General features: G+C 37.3%; 1 protein-coding gene across 1 annotated transcript in view; it reads right to left on the reverse strand.

The window, feature by feature from the left end:
• The window catches only part of WWC3 (WWC family member 3), a 30,958-nt gene extending 11,509 nt beyond the window's left edge, over window positions 1-19,449 (reverse strand). Inside the window, exons 1-7 of the mRNA XM_026079918.1 lie at window positions 19,224-19,449; window positions 15,845-15,934; window positions 14,149-14,723; window positions 7,799-7,919; window positions 6,975-7,049; window positions 5,812-5,898; window positions 3,145-3,337 (exon numbers count right to left, since the gene is read on the reverse strand). Coding sequence (XP_025935703.1) covers window positions 3,145-3,337; window positions 5,812-5,898; window positions 6,975-7,049; window positions 7,799-7,919; window positions 14,149-14,723; window positions 15,845-15,934; window positions 19,224-19,411 — 1,329 coding nt within the window. The 5' untranslated portion in view covers window positions 19,412-19,449. The remainder of the gene's footprint in view (window positions 1-3,144; window positions 3,338-5,811; window positions 5,899-6,974; window positions 7,050-7,798; window positions 7,920-14,148; window positions 14,724-15,844; window positions 15,935-19,223) is intronic.
• Window positions 19,450-23,077: the final 3,628 nt, after the last annotated feature.

Raw genomic sequence — 23,077 nt, forward strand, 5'->3', positions numbered from 1 at the left:
ATGATTTTGTATTATTTAGCATTTAATTACTGCTTTTGGCTTTATCCAGCTATCGCTACAACCTGTTCATTTCCATGCTAATGGATCACATGCCTGGAATGTTTACTTTTATACTGATGGAGTAATCATGTAAAAATTGGTTTTGATCTCACAAAACAAACAGCTGGATGTACTGATTTTAAGTGCAAAGGCAGTACAAAATGTATACAGAAACTGCAGTCAGTTTTGAGCAGGTAAAGGAACAGTTAATTAGAAAATAATCCAAAAGTTATTTTATTGTTTTTCTAAGCTGAATGTTCCCTGGGGCTCTGTTTAAGCAGGTGTATAATGAACAATGGACAACGGTTTTTAAAACCAGCAAAAGTATGTCATATTGGGATCCAGCTCATTACTGAGAATGCCATTTTAGGTCAGTATATTGGATACTATAGATACTTTTCTAATGCATGAAGCAGAGATGTCTTCTAAGTATCTATTTATTCTGACACAATGTAAGAGAGAGATCTGTCACGAATATTCACACCCCTGCATCAGACTTGGAGAATGCTTAAGAGATGCTGGGTTTGTTTGGGGGGGGTGAAGGAGAAAGCTATTTTTCTCTGTCACAAACATTGCATAAAACGTATTTTGACTTTTAAGATTTCTGACACTGCCCTATACATCATACTTATAAAGTATCTAAAAATGCATGCCAAAGAACTCATTACTACAAAATGAATGACTAATTGGGTAAAAATCACCCTCAAAACCTGTTAATAATTATCATTATTGATAGGAACGATCGATATTTCACCTCAAACTCAAGATTTTGAACTCACTCGAAACCATGAGCAAGTCAAACTGGGTCTGCTAGTAGTCTGGCACATGCCTGCTCTGATACAATGTATTTGTTAATGACTTGGACAAAAGAATAGTTCATGCATTTATAAATCTCTTAGCAACGTGAAAGAGACTGTAAAATTTATGAGACAAGGATCAGAAAAATAGGACAGATGTTCGGAAATTAAAAAAAAAAACTGCAGAAAGCCAAAGTGTTACACTCAGGGAGGACAAATCAAATAAATTAAAACATGGGGAATAACTGGTTGGTCAGAGCTGTAAAAGATCAGAAACGGAGACTGAAACAGCAATGCCACATGATTGCAAGAAAGGCAATCACATTTCTTTGATGTTTTAACAGGAGCAATATATGCTCAGCATGGAAAGTAACAACTCCCTTATCTCAACACTGATGAAGCCACCAGTGAAGACATAAACCAACTTAAGGAACCAGTCTCAGAAAGCTGTAGAAAAACTGAACATAGTCTTTCAGCAAGGCAGCACATATCAGCAAAAGGCTGAGGCAACAGAAAGACCATCCCGCAAGTTCAGTACATTTACATCTCCCTCCAAGTGAAGTTTGAAACTATTTGCCAGAATATTTCTTCTATTATTTTCTTTCCCTGTTATGTACAACTATTTGTTTGACGTGGGATAAACTGCAGTCTGATTTCTGCATTTAGGAAAGCATTAAACTGCCATAATCTAACTGAAAAGAAAGCAGTCATCGGGAACTTCAGAAACATACAGAGGATCAAATTGATGGAAAAGACTGTAATCTCACTGGAAAAGATTTTGGAAGAGAATTAGAGGCCATCACAACAGTTGCAAAGAGAGGTAACGAACAATCTGTCATTTTGAAAACATGCTTATTTTCAACTTACTGCGAAAGCTGACAATGATCGTAATATTTGAATACAGGCTTCAATGCACCTACCTTAAAAAACATGATGTTGTTTGCTCTCTTTTTGAGTGGTACTGTTAACTTATCCTAAAATATGTTATCAACTACTGTCAAAAAAGTTCTGATAAAACAGCACTGAAACTATGAATGATGGAAAACAATCCTACCAATATGATATGAAGAGCTACCATTTTTGCTCATTTAGAAATAGCAATTTAAATAAAACAACCCTAGACTTAGACGCATTTATGTCCATATAAAAATGCTTTACACTGAAATAGCTATTTAGCTTCCTAGAGGAACAGACTATATCAGTACAAAGCATTTTATACCATATACTCAGGCCATTCTTGAGATGCTTTCTCTTTAATTAGGTTGTAGTATTAAAAATGACAAAACTTCCCACTGCAGACAAGCACTTGGGTCTGCTTCTGTTAATATTAAAAACATTGTTTATATAAGATGCTATCTAGTTTTATAGGTAGGCTAGCAAACATGCATTCATGACCATATTTACTAAAATAAATGCCCGGTGTCCATTGTATAGGATGACACTGAGCTGCCTGTACCTCTTAACTATCTCAACAGGCTTAAAACAATTTCAGTAAACCATTTAAACTCCTCGCTGAAATGCCAGCCTGCTGACTTCAAAACAGCCAGGACATCAGCCCCAGGTAAATTTATTTAAGCATATTTACACTAGAAAATAACTAAATAAATTTAACACAATTTAAACAATGGTTACATTTATTTGAATACATTTACATTAGAGGTCTTAATCAGTTTAAAGTAAAGACTGATATATTAATAGCCTACTTGGCCCACTATTATAGTGCAACAAGTTTTTGTCAAAAGGAAGTCTTTCAGAGAAGAGTTTCATTTTTACAAAATGCTTTTACTCTTTACACCAATACTCAAAAAATCTGCAGTTGCTAACTTTCCCCAAAGCAGACATTTGTAAGAAATATATTAAATAAATAAAATTAACTCCTTAGCTACTAAATTCCATAGCAAACAATGCAAATATCAATTCTAAATATGGCTCTGCAATGTAACAGTAATATTAAATAATAGTACTCTTTAAAATGCTCTAATTATCAGCCTCTGCTAATTTTGTTAATTACTTCTGATTCTTTTTGTAACCAAAGGGCATGTATTTCAACTTAAAAAAAACCCCATCTTTAAGAATTACTTACACTTATTTTTTTAATTAACAAAGCCACAATTACATGTGTGAGCAGCCACAACTACTCTAAACTTTACTAAAAGAAGTTCCTTACAAACACATTAATATAGGATTCTGGAAGCACTTCTTATGAAAAAAACAAAGTTTTCACTTTTTCTTTCTAATCTTGAAGATTATTCTTCAAGTAACTTTAGCTCCCCATATCACAGGGCTTTTAAGAAAAAGGACCACTTACCAATAGTTCTTCTTGTTGCTGATGGTCAACTGAACAGATATACAGCTGCAGTGATTTTAATTTCAAAACACTTGAATGCACAGGGATTCGGAAAACTTCATTAAATATTAACGGAGTTTGGAATTCCAAAGATCTAGAGCAGTAAGTGGTTGGTGTGCCTGACTCAAGTGGTGGCAAATAAACTCTCACATGACTGGGAAGAGCAAAATAGACAAATAGCACAATTGAGATAAAGCTACCTTCTGATGTTTTGCATTTCTGAAAATCAAGCTCAGCAAAAACATAAATGTAACTTCTACATTAAGAATGTGCTCTGAGAGCTTTGTTACAGGAATTTGCTTTGTATTCTTAACACAGAAGAACTGCAAAGCTGATTTGGAAACCCTGACTTTTTCTAACACTATTGATAAACCTAGACAATACAATTTAGAGATGAAAACCGGTTGCCTAAGCAGAGGCACCAAGTGCCACTTGAGATGCCCTGAGGTATCTGAGGCATCTACATGGGGCTGGCAAATATGACATAGGATCTATGGGACCGCTACAGCCCTCCTGAGCAGCAGCAGCTGGAGGCCAGGTGCTGTGCTATGACATTTCAAATAGAAATAGATGCCTATGTTTAGGCAACTGAATTGCACTGTAAGTGTCACTGCTCCATTTCTTCCTTTCACCCACTGAGCATGCATCTTTTTTCCCTGAGAAGCTCAGCACAAAAGGAAGACAAGAGAAGCCTACAGGCAATGCATTCATCTGCCATCTCAGAATGCAAAATTTACATATCTGCTACTGTTACATTTGAGTCTCCATGCAAAAAAATAAAATAAAATAAAAAATCAAAATCTACAACCACTTTTAATGTGGCAGAAGGCAGCAGAGCTACTTAAAAGTTGAGTGTTTCTGTGCTCTCCCTATCCTCTCTGCTTGTCCAGCCCCTGTAATACCTTATTCCTTGCCATAACTTCCCTTCTGCCAATAAGCAAGGTCATACAACCATGTAGCAAACCCAGTCAGGAAACTTATCAGGGTTAAAAAGCTAACTTGGCACCAAAAAAAAAAAAAAAAAAAATCTAGTTGACTACACAACTGCATAAAGGCTCGCGCCATCACAAGAGAGGGGATGACACCGGCAGACAAAGAAATGGTTAGAGGACAACTGGAAGAGCTTGCTACGGTGCTGGAAAGTGCAGCACCAGTTAGCTAAACTGCTCTAAGAGCTAATCCTGTAAAAAGGGAGCAACTCCTCTACTCACCACCTGCTGCAGGTAATCTCCCCTCCCATCCCCAGTAAGTCTGATTCAGTAAATATACAGTTGCAGGAAGGGGTTCATTAAACTGCCTAAAAGCTTTTCTGGTTTTGGTAGGGTTTTTTTTTTTTTTTTTTAAGCCCAGTCAAATGAATTGATTTATCCTGAAGGCACACAGTTTCTTGACTCTACTCCAAGTTATTAACTGAGAAGGGTGGGGGACAGAACTGCCCTTCTGAGTGTCACTAAAGATGCCCGATTGCCTCAATTACAATGTCCAAGAAATCCTTCGAAGTCATCCTTTTCCCAGGTCACAGTCACTATGACCTTCTTCAGATCATATTTACTTCTTTTTCTAATTATGAGGGAACATACTTGAGTACTACACAATACTCACATATTTCCCTAGCATTCCCTTGTACTCACACTGAAAACAAAGCAAAAGACTGCCACTAGGGCACTGACCTATATCAAACATTTCAGCTGGTGGTTTACAGGGTTAGCAAGATGAAGCTTTCTGAACAAAGATCAACTCATTCAGTGAGATTTACGTCAATTGAACAACTCCCACAGAATGACTTATTTTACAATACAACAGTATTACCACACCTCCATTTTCCAAAGTTCTCAGACAAGTTCTCTCATCAGATATAAGAATCAACAAATTTCATGGGTCATATTTCTTCAAAATAGGTTAAGATACATATCACTTGATAAGACTGTCTTTTACATTGCCATTATTTAAGAGGTGTTTGTTAGAACAAAGTAATGTTCTACGTAATGTCATATGGAATTGGAAGCAGTGGCATAAACAGAAAGAGGTTAAAAAAATCCAATTCTTTGTACTGATTTCCAGTTAATTTTTTTAATAAAATAATTTTAGAAAGATATTTCATAGATATTCAAGGAGATCTGTAATGGCCACAAAAGCCTGCAGATCTCCTGGGTTTTTTTTTCAGATAAAAGGCAAAGTATTTCTCTTACTGACCAATATCAATGGCACCCTAGCAATTTGGGAAAATGACACTAAATTATTCTGGGATATGTTACAGATAAGCTATAGTGAAGTTGTACAGGAAATAACATATTTGGAATAACACAAATACTGTAGATAACTTTTTCACCAGAAGGCATGGGTTGATGGAAGAATGACTATGCTGTTTTCATACAAAATTTCCTTTGCCTAACAAACATGTAAGAACACGAGTGAGTAGAGACTAAATGTGTTAACTATTTAGACATCTGCTTCCAAAATAGTGACACTCTGTGTTCATAAAAATCACCTCCTTTCCTTTTGTCAATCAAGAAATACTGTTGTCTGCTCAAGAAATGGCAAACTGCATGGAAGCAAACAAATTCATGATATTTAAGACTGTGGCACAAAACAAGCAATGATCAGACTCTGGGTGAAATTTAAGCTTACATTTTGCAGTTTTCTTTAACAACAAGACTAGTAAAGTTCTTCAACTGTAATACATGGACTAAGAGACACTCACTTCCACTGTCATGCCTGCAAAATAAATTTCCTGTATTAGTCACCAAATATCAATACTTTGCTTAAGAGATGGAGATACAAGACTAAAAAGATTATGAGACGGTAAAAGTATCTTTTGCAGTCAAACAAATCTCTCATACAAATCATTTTAAATCAAAAGCAACTACAGATACCACACTCCGATAACAGAACCATAAGAATATTAGCTAGAACAAGGAAGTTACCAGAACTAAGAGTATAAGAACTATTCAAGTTAAAAAAAAGAATAATATTCCCTAACTGTAAATCATGACCCTTGACTGTGAGCAGGTTTTATAAAATATATTCCTTGTTTTAACCAGGTACTCGGGGGGGGGGAGGGGAGGGAAGGGGGATATATATATCAATCTATCTGTGTGTGTGTGCATGCGTGCGGGTGCGGGTGTAATTTATCAGTTTACATAATTTTTTGTTGCTTAATGACAACAACAAGAAGAAATCATTTCTTTCGCATCAGCATGAATTTTGAAATGGAGCTAGCGAGCTTGGCTGAGGTTTGACAACTCCCAGCTTTGGGCAGCACTGTTCCGAGGGGCAGAGAGGATTCTGGAGGGTTGTCTAAGATACGACATCCCGTGCAATAATCTGCCCTCCCTTGCACTGCTCCCACTGCTGACAACAGCATGCCCTAACCGCAGGCTTTCAAAGCTGTATTTGGGAGGCACCCATCTGTCTCTCTTCACCTGCGACTTTCCTAAGATAATCCTCCTTTTTCTGGCACAAAGAGTCAGATCTCACACACTGGGACACAGCCCTGTATCCATACTCACACTAATGCCCCAGACAATGAAAAAGCTCCTGAAAGAAACAGCAAAGACCCTTTTACCAGCCAGCTTTGAGAGGGAACTGAACAATGGTCAAGGCACATCCCCAGCAGAGAGCGGTATGTGACTTAGCTAATCTGTAAGTCCAGTAAACCTAGGCTTTCAGTTCCAAAACTTCTTAAAACTGTCCACTGTGGTCAAGTTTATTAAAAAGTTAAGAACCATAAACATCCTAGAGAGCAACGCCTGCTGAGATGGCTACGGAGAAAGAATAGTAATATTACTCACAGAAATCCAACATGTATTTGCGGCTCTTCATTACTGGCAACATCACCATAAACAGGCTCTTCCATATCTTCATTCCTGCAAGAATATAAAAGCACTGTAAACTACATGCTGACCTAAGTTGTTAAAACATAATGAAATGAACATTTATTTTGCCATTTGCTGATATAAGCAACTATGCAGTAACATTATCAGGAGGAACTATCTACTTAAAAACACGCAGAACAGGAAAAACTAATTCACAAATTAAAAAAAAGTTTTTAGAATACAACTCTTTCAAGATACTTAGTTTTACTTTTGTTTTCCATTTTTCCTTAACATCCTCAAATCTTTATCTTCTTCCCATTTGCTGTTCATTGTGTTAAAACAATTAAATAAAATTACACATCTTGACCCCTCCCTCAATCACTTGGTCAAGCCACACATTTTTAGATTTTCAGTAGTTCACATATATCTTCCTTTCAGTTAGATCTTTATCCTTTGCTGCGCAGAATTCTAAGTCGTACTCTGTAGAATTATATTTTATTATTGACAGTTGAAATAAAATTTATGATTTAGAACTAATAAGCTGAGAAAACTATCTTTCAAGGGAAAAATATTGGGTGTTGAAATGGTAGAGACAATGAAGTGAAAGGGACTTGGCATGTGTGAAGATGACAGTGGAACTGCATGTAAAAAGCTTCTTTCTTCTAAAACATGTCTCCCAATATTCTCATGTTACTAAAATAGCAATTTAAAAAATGTATTCAGAAATTTACAATGAATTCTTTCAGACCGTGCGGCAGAACAGGAATATTTCCGGGTTACTATGTATTTATACACCTGACCTTTTGCTTAAAGCTTCAAACACGCCACTGTCACTAGCCAGTGAATGATCTGAGAGACATGCTGAAACTCGCCTGGCTCTCATCTCCGATCTTCTACCACTGTCTCCTCGCAGAGTTACAGCTGTTGTGGAGAAAAAGGGAAGACAACATCAGCTCAAGGTAATCACTTATGGGTTACATAAGAAACATATAATTTATCAAAACTACCTGCAAAGCAGTTGGCACAAACACAGTTCATTCCTTTTTATCTAACTGCAAGTAAAAAAAAAACTAGAATACAATAGACCAGAGTTTTTCTGTGGGACAATTAAGGAAGGAAGTTTGTGGCTAATTTCTCTAGGACAAGACTTAAGTATAAACCGATTTCACTGTTATTACAGTGCTTTGGTGGTGGAATAACCACTCCTGGAGGAGCAACTTACGTTAATTCAGCATACGTACACATGATATCCTAAACTTTAAGATTTACCTACTGAATATACAATAAGTCGAAAATAAACACAGAGACTAATTCTTTTAAGAACTTATCTGATAACACAATGCAAGATTTTGTTTTGTCCTTGTTTGTTTTTAAATATGAAATATCAAAGCATACTGTTTATACTATAGCATAACAGCAGCTTCTATTGACAGTCTGAGGCACGTTATCAGAAAGAATCAGAGCTTTCCAACTCATTCAGAGTGATGGTTTTTAAAATTCTCCGTGAATGATTTTGGAAGATGACCAGGGGCAGGTGGAAGAAATAAAGGCAAAAGCCCCTCTTCGAACCTTCCCAGAATCATCAGCAACACCACCAGCAACAGTGACCCAACCATCACTTTCATACGGTCAGTATATCAACAAAAAGGACATTATACCTTGAATTTTGCACTGGCAAGTACATATTGCAGGTAAAAATCCTTCTAGGTATGTGCACAAATGCTAATGCTCAAGAATTGCATACATAAGGTTTTGACACCTCAGTGAAAGCCGATAACTTGAAATTTTGTTTCTTTTGCATCCTAGATGGAACTATTAAACAGACTTAATTAAATACAGTTTCTTCACCAATTTTTACCTCCCTTTCATTTAAGACTCAATGGTTGTTCTCAAAGCAGAAAAGCAGCAGTAAGAGGGGCCACTTTAAAAGTGGGGAAAACATCATTTTGGTTCTATCCATGCTTAGAAAATTTAAACAGATGGCACAAAGTATTTCAAGCTTTAGCAGACAACATTTGGAGTGACAGTAATGTACGTTACATGTGAGACAAGCACTAACTGATGTTTGCAGCTTACTACCACTGATCAAAGATGAACCATGTCTTACTCAAAGTGAATAAGTACCTCTGTTATATATTATCTTAAGGCATCAAAACCAAAACACTGCTACTTAAACAACAAATTTACTTCACCACAGCGTAAGGCCTATTACAGAGCACTGTGGCACCACTCTGCAATGGGATGCATTCATTTCCACGAGTACCATCAGAATAGGATGTCAGGACTTGAACCTTGTTAAAATCCTTCAAATTAACTTGGATACGCTGCTGCTGTCAACGAAAGTGTTAGCTACGATTAATTTCAGCCCACTGCATGAGTGGAAGGCAGAATGCACTGCACTATGGAGTCCTTCACTACCTCAGATATGTTCCCTTTATCAGGCCACTAACAGCACAAAATCACAAAAGGTGTTCAAAAATCACAGGGTCTAATTAGGAGCTAAGATTCCAGGAAAACTGCAGGTAAGAGCCAATTCTGCATCCTTTTGGAATAATAAGTAGCTCTATGGACCTCTCCTCCAAATTCAATGAAGAATTTAGCCATCTTCAGCTATCTGGAAAATTTATTTGCTGACTAGGAACACCCCAATCAGCATTCGTCACTGGACCTGGAGAAACAACCATCCTTTTTTTCAACTACTGCATGCTATCTTTATTATCCAGCACAGGTCATCATGCAGTATAACTCATTCCAGCCTCACTGCAAGTGAGAGCTAAGTTCTACCTAACCAACAGAAAGCAAAGAAACTATATTTTAGCCATGTTCTCTTCATATCATTTGCACAAAGTGGGCTTTTTCATTTTGATTTTTTTAAGGGCTTTTAATCTGGTGAGCTCATCTCCATGAGTACTGTCACCAGTATTTATGTACAACCAAAACTATCATACTTGATTAACACTGCACTCTGTACGGACATTTTTTAGTATGACACAGCTTCCCAGTCATTTTACATTACTGGGAGGAGGCTGAAATTCACAAAAATAAGTATTTTTATACCAAAGTGCTTCTCTATTTTTTGTACTATTTTCAACAAGTTACACTAGGGTGACTTCTTTTTGCAGACAAACCTTCGTGTGCATCTACACTTTGTGTAGATGTAGGAGACCAAAGTGGAGGTTGTCATCATGAATGAACCTCACAGGCTCTCTCCGTTAGAGGCTCATGTTTGCAATTAGTATGGAATGAAAAACTGGTCTGAAGCACCAACATAATCTGTCATGAAAATTCGACATGTTACAACAACGTTGTAACTTCACAGAGATTTGCCTGCTACGTGCAGGCCATGGAAGCCTCTGATATTTTCTGACAATACCACTGAATTTGAGAGAGATGCAAACATCAGAACATGCCCTTAACTAGAAAAAAATCAGCAGGCAAAATTGGTCATCAGCAAGAAAGAAATATCAAATTTTGGATTAAGTAGAGCAAAATTTGCCACAGATTACAGACCTACCAATGCTGGAAGCTAAAGAATTGTTTAAAAATAAATGTTTCTGAAATACACAACTACCTTTCACATTATTACTTAACTAACACAATCAGTGAAAAAAATACGTGGATTTGAATCTGAATACAGGGTGCCAAAACTTGACAAACATAAGACAGGCCTGATTAGAAGAATATTCTCAGCTGTCATTAGTTGAAAAAGTAGACTTCAAAGAAAATTTCAGTTTGGGTTCCAAGATTTCATTAGCTAAAAAACACTTACCTAAATCTAAATAATTAAATAGTCATTAAATAATCATGTTTCATAAGCTTTGATGCTACAAATACTGCATGTCAGCTCAAAATGCACTAATAAAAGTGTCAAACACTCTTAACAAAAACTAAACCAGAGACACACAGACCTTACCTACCATGACGCTGTCAAGCATTACTATGATATAACAAAGCTGAAGCTTGCAGAAAAGATTTTTCCAAGAATTTAACTGCAGCCATGAATACGTTGTTTAGTTGACATAGCAAAAGTTTAAGTATGCCATAATGATTAAACAGATACAGCATAATATCAAACAAAAACAGATGTAGCAAAATCTACTTTTTCTTCACATGCAACTCAGAAAAAACACTACACACAGAAAAACACACTGAGAATTACAGGCAAAAACAGTACAATAAGTAATTTCAGGTTCACTTACAGTGAATTTTTCTGTTGTGCCGCATGAGAAACAAGACAAAATGAAAAGCATACAGTGATAAATCATCTTTTAAGTCTATGCCAATATTTCTCAAACAAGAGATTATTTTGGCATTAAAGGAAACATAGCACTTGAAAAATTATTTTAGGATAGACAGGAAGAAACTGTGAAGATATTAAAGCCCGTTTATGTTTCCTCCTACTCCCAGCTTTATAAATACAATGGATTTAATCTCTCAGTCACATTCCCTCCATTCACACAAGCTGACATAATTCACGGTATATCCCCAAAAGAGATGTAAAACAAGAAAATAGCAGATTAACAACTGAACATCAAAACTGCAGTTTCTGAAGAACTCTTGTCAACATGCTTGAGCACTGCTTCAGTGTAAAGTACATGGAAGTTATTGTATGCTAACCCTTTCAGCTCCCAGAATTTTCAAAAATTACCTCCTATTTTGTCTGATGGGAAAACTGGCAAAAAATTTGTCTGAGTTGATATATAGTTGTTTTCCAGCGTTGCATTATGCTATCAGACCACTGGGTGGCAGCAACAAAACATACTACATAGTACTTTAGTGAAAACCAAACCCCCCAAACATCTGGGGTTTTCCCAAACTGTGGTGTATGAGTATATATGGTATATACACGGTACATGTGGTATACAAGTTTGATGCTCTATCAAATACTTCAAGAAAGTAGTACAAAAAACAAAAAAAATTTGGGAACTTCCAATCGCTACTTGAAAACATTTGCATTGCAGAATGCAAACTCACCAACCGTACGAGGACCAAGCTCAAAGCAGCTCTAGCCAAACTCTAACCAAAAACCAGAAAGGGTAAACTACTTCTTCCTAAGCAATTGTTCTAAGATTCAAATATTTAAAAAAGAAAACCTCAAAAAAACCAGCATAGCTACCTTTTAGCCATATATGCTTCCTCAAAAAGCAACCTAAAGCACTATACGCTGTACACAGAGAAAAGTTGTAACCATTGGACCAGGAAGCAGCACCTGGGCACCACAGTAGTGACAACTGCAGCACAGGCAAGCTCTGCCAGAGGTTTTCAAAGAAATGCAAAATGTGTAGAAATGTTACAGAGGAGGGAGAAAAGGAAAGCCAAAGCAGGACCTTGACCCTCATCCTACTGCTCCCTAGGCACTCAGACTTCACTTCTAGGAAATATATTCGAGCTATAAATGAACTACTAACATAGTTTCACTCACACCACAATGGGTGAAGACATGCTGTGGTCTGATCTGAGGTTTAAAGAAAGCCTCATGAAGCCTCTCCATGGCACTAATTTAAGCACAAACTTACATGTTGGTCTTTGGAATTCTGTTTATTTTGGTCTGAATGCTGCAATATGGGCACTAGAAATGTTTACATATAGTAAATGTAAATTCTGCAACAGTATCTTCTGGCAATGTTAGTTGCATTAAGGAAAGTAGGGAAGTCTATACCCAAACACTGTTTGAACAATACAGATTTTTTATCATCACGGTGACTTTTTTTAATAAAATGCTGAAACCTCTTCCTTAGATACTGTCAATGATCCTTCCCATTGTCTGTTGACAAACAAAATTTTAGAAGAATAATGTTTTCTCTTTATCTTTTATTATACCTGATGTCCTAAGTCTTCAATGCAATATTCCATGAGATTGCATGGAAAATTCTGGGTACAAAAATGGAATGGGAATTACAATCTTTAACATTAAAATATTCCTCTAGAAGACTTTCTCTACTAGCACAGTTTTATTAGGAACATGAGCAAGCCAACACATAGAAATCTATCATATTGAAGGAATACTCCGATTCATTTTAACAACAGTTCTTCATTTCACTGATTAAAACAGGAATAAGAAAGAAATCTCTTACATGTGCCTGGGTCTTTTGTTTGGTTGGGTTTTTTTTTTGTTTTTTTTTTTGTTTTTTTTAAGGTTTCTGTTTCCTCTTTTGATCTCTCAAATATACATTTCTGATGCACTTCCATCTGTAGTGCCTCAGAAGCCCACTAATGCAGGCTGAAGTAAGTCCATCAAGTTCACAGTCAAGTGGGAAAAGAAACCTTGAACAGTAAGTTCCGCTGTATTAACCAAGAAAGCTGCTCTGTGATCACAGAGGACAGATTCTCAGCCAACCAAAAAAATCACCACAGTGGATACCCAAGTCCTCAAACACCACCAGCAGAACATGCTTTTTTGCTGATGCGGAACTGAACTCTGCACATGGTGCACTCAACACGTTCATGTCATTGTGGTTTCTGCTCCATCGCAAAATTCAGAAATGGGTAGAGGATACATGGGTATGTATCACTTCAGGATGGAGACAGTCAGCCTTCTAGCACTGTCAGCAGCAGCATCTCATGTCTTCTTTTCTTTTACTCTCTCCCATGGGTTTGTGCTGTTTTAAATTATCAGAATGATGGTAACATGTTGGGGGCTCAGACAAATTATGAAGCTTTTTATTAATTTCTGAACCAAGACCAAAATATTTATCCCTCAATGTGATACACTCCAAAAAATGTTCATATTTCCTTGTCTTTTCTTCCATCAATTCACCAAAATTAGTAAGTTGTGGGTTTTTTTTTTTTTTTTTTTTAACATGCAAACAGGAATGATATAAACCAGAGCACAGTCTAAGGATTCTCCTAAGAGAATTCACTTTACTTTTATGAAAGAACTGGCATATTTTGAAATATATGATCCAGTAATTTTCTATTAAAAAAGTATTTTAAGATCTATTTACACAGATTTCTCTACCCTTTCACCTCTTTGCCCTAAATCAGAGGTTCAAGGTTTTTTTTAAAAGTTAGTGGCTACCATGCAATTTTTAACTGATTAAACTAAAATAAACCAAACTGAGAAATAATCTCTACTGTGCTAATATGCTTAGGTTTGCATGGCATTCTTTATGAAGAATCTTTAACAAAATAAGAATGTCAGGAAACTCACCTCCACCAGTTTGGACATTAGTCAGCTGTGGTCCCATTTCTCGCAGCCCTTCATTGTCCACAGGGTAAGCGGATGTCTGAGATGAACTTGTTCCTTGTGTATCATCATCACCCAGCACTGTGGTCTGAGCCCTGAGCATTTCTAGAGCTCCTATGCTTGCCATCTCCTCAAAACCTTCTGACATTTGAGCCAAGGGGGAATCTCGAGACGCGGAGAGAAATGGGGTGTCCAGAGGTGAGCTTGGAGGAGACAATGATGACAAGGAGGACCGCGATGACAGGGACGCCAGGGACTGCGGTGTATCCAAAGACCTCCGTTGCTTATTGAAATTCGAATGTCCGATGGGATCAGCGTACGGCACGTCCTTCGTGAGAGACTCAAATGGAATTATGTCAAAGCGTAAATGCTGCCCATAGTCTGTTGCGCTGTCTGATTTGTCATACTGCGGAAGGCCATAGATGTCAGTAAAGCTGACTGAGCTGAGAGAGCCTCTGCTGGAGGCCAGGGATCCTCGACTGGAGGCCAGGGAGCCTCTGCTGCTGCCAGAGGACATTGTGAGGGTGCTAGCAGACAAACTACAGCATGCAAAGGAAAACAAAAACAAAACAAAGCCCTTTCATATACAAGCAGAAACAAAGCACGGACATAAAAAACATCAACCCAGGTTACACAAGCAATTTTACCCACATTCAGCATAGTGACAAACAAATACATTTGGCATTTTGAGGTCTAGCTCATGTCTCTTGCCCTGGTCACAAGCACAGACATAACTAAAACAGCACAGGTGACAACATGCCTGAAGACAAAGGGTAGGAGAGGAAGATGCTGCCCCCTTCCTCAAATTCGTAATTTGTCCTAATTTGTCCTAATTTGGCAGAAAAGAGGTCAGAGCAGAGTCTGGATCAGTGGACTCAAAGAATAAAACCAGGAAGGGGATCATCCAGCTTGAATGTGTGGTAATAACAGATCATAAACTTATCAGGAAGAAGAAGCGAGAAGGGATCTGGAAAGTTCTAACAAACTACTACGTAAGCCCCACCCTCATAGGTTTTTCCAGCAGAACATAAGGACAACTTTAGTATGAATCCTATTCCAGTACCTTTCACCGCTCTCAGATCGTTCATGAGAGAAGAGTAGAGGTGATGGAGAGAGATGAAGTGAGACACAACAGGGGCTGAGCTTATGATGTTGGTGTGGTGTTGAGCTGAGGAATCCCTGAGAGCTGCCTCTGAAAAGGCAGCTGCAAGTGTGAATACGTAAAACATTCTGGGCTTCTCTGTGGGTCTTAACACAGTCTCATATTTAATGGCAAAATTTTCTCTTCTCAACAGGGATCAAAAACCCCTCCTTAGAGAATGCATCAGAATGTTAAACCTCACAGAAGAATGCTATCGCCACATAAAATGCAACAATAACAATATTAAAAAAGGCTTTAAATACTTACCTTCTTTTCACAAGCTAAGTGAACATACAAAATTCCCCCCAATAATCTAGTCCAGATAGTCATAACTAATACTGTTTTATAAAACTCCATCCAAATCATTGCATTCAATAGATCAAGCCATATAAATTTAGTAAAAATTTAGTTTACTCAGCAAACATACCTAAGAAGTATTAAATGGTAAACTTATACTATTAATAATCTTCTCTGCTGCAGTTACAAAACTTCAAAACCTTTTCTTTTCACATAACTCACCTTTTTAACTGGGAGTGTAAATACGAGGTTAAACGTGTAGCTTCTTCTAGTTGCATAAGCAAACAATTTCTCTTTTCCTGTAACAGTATCCTATAATTAAATAGATATATATTACTATTTTTCTTTATATTACAGTAGTGCTCAAGAAGTGCTATGAGCTTTCCAAGTATAGAAAAATGCCACTGCATTGAAGCTTTGAATTTAAAAAAAGTTTCACTGTTTTACAAAGTTTTAATTTATGCCAATTTACATGCAGTGATGGAAATCCCAGTGAGAACATAGGAACTAACACTCCAGCAGAATTCCCAGACAAAAAAAGTAACTGAGGCACAACATAAGAGTCATGATGTTGAAAATAAATTGCAGCAATTGTCAAAGTTATTAGATGTCCTAGGTGAAAACATTAGGTGCTCCAAGATTTTTTTTTCCCTTGCAACAACATCATTGGGCCAATAAAATAGAGAAAACTACTATGAATTTAGTCACCTTGACAGAAAAAAAAAAATTCCAAATAGCTCTATTATTCAAGCAAGTTAGTGTCAAATTTCAAAGATAAAAAGAAAATTTTTAGAAGACTTCTGTTAAGCAATTACCATAAAACTCAACAATAAATTATGATTAAAAAAAACCTCTCACTGTGACTTTTTTTTTTTCCAATTCTAAGTAATAACAAGCAGTTGAATTAGTACCACTGCCGCAACACAAGTGGAATGTACTGATAATGCTGTCATTCTCAACTGTCTGTAAAATATCCTAAATACTCTATTTTGAGATTATTAAAAATTTGAATAATAAATTTAGTCCACTGATATAAAATTTATTCTCTTCCTGAATCCAGAATTATAAGTATTCCTGGTGTTTTTTCTTCCTAATCCAATCACTGAATTTTGAAATAAAATCAGGGTGGGAATCTGTTTTGTGTTATTTTATGTTATTTGTGTTTATGTTATTTATGTTTATGTTATGTTAACAGGAAAGTCACTGCTCTGGCCCTGCATTCACAAGTTGGCTGGAAATTGGAATTCTGACAGACAGTTTGGGGAAGGCAGAGCAAACTTATTTAGGATCGGTGCATCAAACCTTCCTCATCTGCAAAGACGGCTGCTAGAAGACAAAATGTTAACAGGCAGGATAGAAAATACAAATGAAAAAGGAGTCCTTCTGGATTAAAAAAAAGAAAAAAAAGCAGTATTAGACATCCGCAGATTGAAGTAAGAATATGAAAAAAAATTTTCCTTGTTTGCACTACAATCTCCTGACTTCCTTGGCCTCCAACTCCACCAGTTCACATGCTAGGAAGGGGCTGCATTGCTCTGCTCCAGCAATCCCCCTGGCCCTCTCGGGAGGTTCCCTTCACTGCAAGCCCAGCCGAGCACGTGCACCAAAGGCTGCAGCCCCGCTGCATGAACCTACACGATAAAGGCACTACGGGCAGGGGCCTCTGAAGCAGGAACTAACAGAACAGGACAAATGGATGCAAGAAACTTAACTGATTTAAAAACTTGCAGGGGAAGAAGCTCACAGCAGCTACTTTAAAAAAAAAAAAAAAAGTACAAAAAAACCATAAGCATAGGAACCTACACGTCCCAGTTCACCAGTGGTGTGAGGCAGGCGCCTGCACTGCAGGGCAAGAGACACCTCAGCAAGGTTGCCGGCCAACCTTAAAAACTCAAAAATACTTTGTCATATAGATTTTAAGTTATCCCTAACCTGTCCACGACTCAGTGCCTTTAAAACTCAGCAACAGAACAGAACTGATAATTATCTAAACAAGAAACTTCTTCCTTGTTCACAGTTAGGAGAAGGTGGAAATAGAAAAGCAGAATTGGGAATGGTTTGGGTTATTCCTGAGCCTAATATAAATAAATAAATAAATTGGGGATACTAACACTTAAGTTTTTCTCTAATTTGTTACACAAAATTAGAATGCCCTTAAATATTATTTTAACTTCTACGCAACTTCTTGCTAGCACTCGAAATATCAAGTATCACATTGGAACGTTGGTTTCTACAGCATGAACTACATGGAAAAACAGCTTGGTCTTCTTGCCAATATAGTATGCACTACCTAACATGAGAGCCCAAAAATAACAAATAAAACTTACTACACTGCAGTGTAAAGTGAACTCCTTTCTCTGTCAGTTTAAGCTGGAGAGCCAACTTAATATTGCAGAAGTTGCAAATAACATTATACAAAACTTTGAACTCTTGGCTGGCTGTAAATTTTCTATTTTTACTGCCTGAATTTACTGTCTAAAGTCAGTCTTTTCAAAAGAAATAAAGTTCTGCAAATTTGTACATGGAAAGCATTTTCAAATATTTAAAAAGCGTCTTTAATTATGTAAGTATTAATCTTTACAGAAGATTATATTAACGCTGGTTCATGTAGCTCTCTTCAAGTGTCAAATCTGGCCTTTTACCACCAATTCATGTCTCAATCTGTTTCAAAACACAAAAGAACAGAAAGGAAAACCAAGAAAACCTTTCCTGCATAAAATAGTTCAGTGGACAAAAGTATTGTCCTGATATTAAAAAAAAAAAAAAAAAGACACAAAAACACTCCCACCCAAATCACATCTATAAATGTAAAACTGGTATTTCTGGATATCATCTATATAAGAGAAGCAAGTCTGGGATACAAGAGCATGTACATTCACACTTTAACTGGAAGGAGTCTATAGTACGACAAGACCTTAAGTGTTTTTGTCCATTTTGTTGGCTGCAGGACAAATTGTGCAACTTTGAAATAAACATAGTGCTTATGTAAAACAAATGTTCATACTAGCAGAACTTGATATTTAGATTTTCAAGAATGACTGAAACAGAATTTGGGGGCACTCATGCTGGTGAGACCACAAATTAAAAGGAAAATTGCATGCAGAAGGTGGTAAAAAAGTTAATTCTTTAACTTTCCTGTACCTATGGCAGAACTAAACATAGGAAAGGATCTTTGTTCTGGTGCTTTTGAAGATGACTATTACTCCACTGCAACTGCAAAATAATAGAAGATTCTATCACTATCCAGATACTGCTTTTGGGTCTTTACTTATCAGACAATTCTCTGAGGTGAGTAGCACTCAGCCTTTTTCCAAGCACCCCATGTGACTCTATTCTGATCTGTTCTTTCCATTCAGACTTTTCAGATGAACGAAAGGAAAACTAACCAGTCAATGTCACTGTAACGCTCCTTCAGAAAACTTCAAGACAGACAGAACTAAATAATGGCAGAGTCGGGAGCAGACTCGTCCTTTTTTGAAAGCAAATTACCCTAGTAGCTTCTTTTGTTTCTTAAACACAGTGAAACTCCCTACTCTTCATTTTGAAACTACCCAGATGTATCTTATGGTAGATAAGAAAATGATTTGTTAAATGCCCAAACCTTTCAGTGGCCCCATGAGCAGAGGTTGCTCGAGCCCGTTGAATTTCATCCTCCAAGCGTCTTTTTTCTTCCTCCAAACGTGCAATGTCTTCAGGGGATCGTCTCTGTTGACTGATGAGCTGCAGTTCCTGAAGAAGAGCCTCTTTCTCTTTGATGAGCTGAAGACGGTCCCTGTCTGCTTCAGCCATTCCTGGCCAAGACTCATTGTCTAGCAAGGCCAGCTGCTGTTGTATATTGGAAACTCTTTAAAAGAGCATAAATACATTTCAAAAAGCAGAAGTGACAAAGATAAAAACAAGTAAGAGGAAAAACACCACAGGTCAAGAATCTTTGTCTGCTGACTTCTGTGTCTTCTCATCTAAACCCTGAATTAATATTTGGGGGGGGGGGGGTGTTTTTCTCCATGTTTTCTGAGTGACCTTTTTTTGAAAACACTAAACATGCAAGTATTCATAAGTGCATAGCTGTACAAAAATTACAATGCATTTATTTATCAACATAGACAACATCTGTTTTCACATCTCACTCATTTTGAAGTAAATCAATTCATATTTTATGGCTCTTATCATGAGTTGTTTAGCTGATGAAGCTGAACATCCTTTCATTCCTCATTCTTCCCCTATTGCATCTTCCCTTGACACTTCAGAAGGGCTAGGGGAATTACAAGGGGAAGAAGGGGATACAAAGTCCCATAATGTCACGTCACACATTCTCTACATGCAAGTCAAATGGAGGAAAGGTCCAAGAAGCTGAAAATTTTAGGTAGTTCTGACTGACAACGCAAATATTCTTATAAGCAAGCTCTGAGTATAATAAAAAGATGGGGATGGAAAAGAAGTTCAACTGGTTTCAAGATCAACTGGTGGGTTTAGTTGGATCCATCATCAAATCAAGCAATTAAGTAAACTAACTGGAATTTTTTTGTAGTCAGCTTTGTAGTCAAAAGAAGTTTCTATACCACAATATGCAGAATCATTACAAAAAGCAATACTAGTTACAAGAATGATTCCACAGTTAACATTTTAAGAAACTGTTCTGCTAAAAGCCAATTTTGAACTCTGATAAATATTACAAAAACCCTATAGCTAGAAATTTCACAAATGTGTCTTTCTGTAAATTTTCAAAGGAAGTTATTGGCAAAACCAAAAGTATACAAGAGTAACAGGGAAAATACTCTTTTATTGTTAGATATTTTTGCTTATCTTAAAATGGTTCTATTCAGGCATGAGATTTTCTCTCGTTTATTTTTCACTTTAAGTATAACCCTCTAGCTTTCTGATTTTTGAACATTTATAACTTAAACAGAACTGTACATTAGTTATGTAACTGTACAGCTCAGTTTCACCTCCAGTTTGAAATGTCAGTGTTCAAAGCTCAGTGCATAATAAAAGGTTATTGCCCTTTAAAAAAAAAATAGTTTAGAACCAACCATGAAAGTGGGATGTGCATTCATTCTTTCGGTAAGTATGTTTCTTAAGCAATCTTTTTTTTCAAAATGTTTGATAAAGAATGAATAAAAAGGTAATGACAAACACATGACAAGAAAGATTCACAGACAACACATCAGTCTGATGACATCTCACAGCTTCCCAAGGAAAAGTATAGACATGACCAAGATAGGTTTTTGCCATCTAAAACAAAACCTCACACAATGTTTATTTCAGACTGACATCTGGAAAGTATTTAGCCATCTTATTATCAGGGAAAGGGTATTAAGGTATCAATATAAGCCATTTTACAATGACAACTTTAATTACAGTTTGTGTGCTCCTATATCAACAGGAATTTTACTGCGGATTTTGTCAAAGAGGGATTTTTTTCCCCCTAGTTTTCATTTACAGCGAGTAATGAACTTGGGTATTATGTTACATTTTAGTCTTAAGTATGATATTTTATCAAGCCCTTCAATACCGTTTCCTCTTTTTGTATTAATAACCCACTCCCCGTGAATAGCTAGTGCAAGCACAATTGTGAATGGATACATGTAGTTTACATATTTCATGCTTCAGCTATTGTGCATGAATTCCAGATGCAGTTTCCTGAAGGACATCTCGCCCAATGCAGGAACGGCAGCGCCAGGAACTGCAAGTGGAGCCAGTATCCCTCCTCCTCCTTACCCACACTGCTAAGTGGTTAAAGATTCAGTAAACACTTCTGAACATATATACAGCTTGATTTTCAAGAGTTTGGTGCCAAATGAAACAAACAGGAACTCAAGGTCTGCTCAGCAGAATTACTAAATTCAGACACTGTTGAGTTATCACAGCCTAGCAAGCGAGAGCGAATCAGCTGAGCACTGGTAACTCATTTCGGTGACCATGGTCTGAAGCTCTTAGCTAGTGGGTGAAGGAAGGTGAGGGATGTTTGATGAAGTCTCTGGGTTCAGTTTTACAAGTCAGCTGAAGGAATGACTCCCGCTTTCCTTTTAACACTCACAACTGTTTTGCTAGACAATTTTCTGGTGCCAGGTGAGCCGGCTGAGAAGCCAGCCATGGGAGCAAATCAGTGGTAACACAGGCACCAAGGAAGAGAGAAGGATCAGTCAGCAAGAAGGGAAGGCAGCAAAAAAGGAAGGAAAGATCCCCCCTTGCAGTGGCTGCTAAGAACACATTAAACAATATTCGGTGCAGTTCCACTGAGAGAGAGTAACCCATTAAGCCACAGTAACAAGGTTATATGTCCAAGCCCTTTGTAAGAGCTTCAGGATCTAACAGATATTGTCCTTGCCCAAAAATTACACTTGTACAAAGTAAGATGCTATGGACTACTCTGATACAATTCCTCTCATGTCTGACACTCTTATTCCAGCTTAAAGTCTTTTTTCCAATTTAGGTTACGATGACTGTTTGTAAAGTAGGAAGTTACAGTACAATAGCTTAATTATACTGTTATTAATGGAAAAAGTATTGCTGAGGACAAGGCATGCTGTCTGTTATATCAGACCTTGTATCACTGAAGAGTCCCAAAATCTGTTTAGGTATTTACTGGTGATTCCCCCGACATTCTCAACATTTCAGCTAGCTCTTCTTGGCTCAATTTTTTCCCTTTAAGCAAAGAAAAAGCACTTGCACAACATTACATAATGCAGGAACCTGTTGTGAGTAGAACTTCAACAACAGTAGGCCAGTTTTCTGCAATCTGTATTTCCTGAACTTCCTACAAGCAAACCAAAGTTTTCAAACAATTTTGTTGCATGCCTTCCACTGAGGACTCCTCAATATGGTGAGTTAATTCAGAAAGCCACCAGCACTAAACTTTTTTATCTCCCTGGCTAGAAAACATCCCTAAGGCTTTTACAGTCTCCCTCACTCAAACTTAAGAACAAGATCTGAGGATAGGAGGCATGTTCAATTTTCCTAAAAGCATAATAAAAGAGCCCTTCTAAGCATGTTCCATAATTGCAATTTGTCTTCTCTGAACACAAGCTCTTCTTTAAACCGAATAAAGGCATAAATAAGCACTTTCACTGGGCATGCCTATACCAGATTTAATGCCTATACTACACCAACCATTCTCACTGCTAGCCCATTACAAAAAGTGGCTTTTTTGCTTTGTTTCAGACTCAGAGCATATAGTCACCTACCTTAACCACATGCTTAAATAAATCAATGAATTGTCAGGGATATCATTTTAAAGGGCAGGGTGTGGAGGAAAAAGGATGAGCAGGGAGGCACTGCGGGGCRGAACATGGGAAGGTTGTAACGGGCGGAGCACTGCTGCCGGAAAAGAAGGCGGGGCTTTACAGCATTATAATAGAGTAGGACACGCTTCATTAAACGCCATTTTGCCACTCCTCATATTGGTGTCTGTGTGGTGATGGTCCGGGGCCTGGGGAGAAGGCCCCGTGCCTCCTC

The sequence above is a fragment of the Apteryx rowi genome, unplaced genomic scaffold (assembly GCF_003343035.1).
Source record: "Apteryx rowi isolate R43461 unplaced genomic scaffold, aptRow1 scaffold_504, whole genome shotgun sequence".
Lineage (NCBI taxonomy): Eukaryota > Metazoa > Chordata > Aves > Apterygiformes > Apterygidae > Apteryx > Apteryx rowi.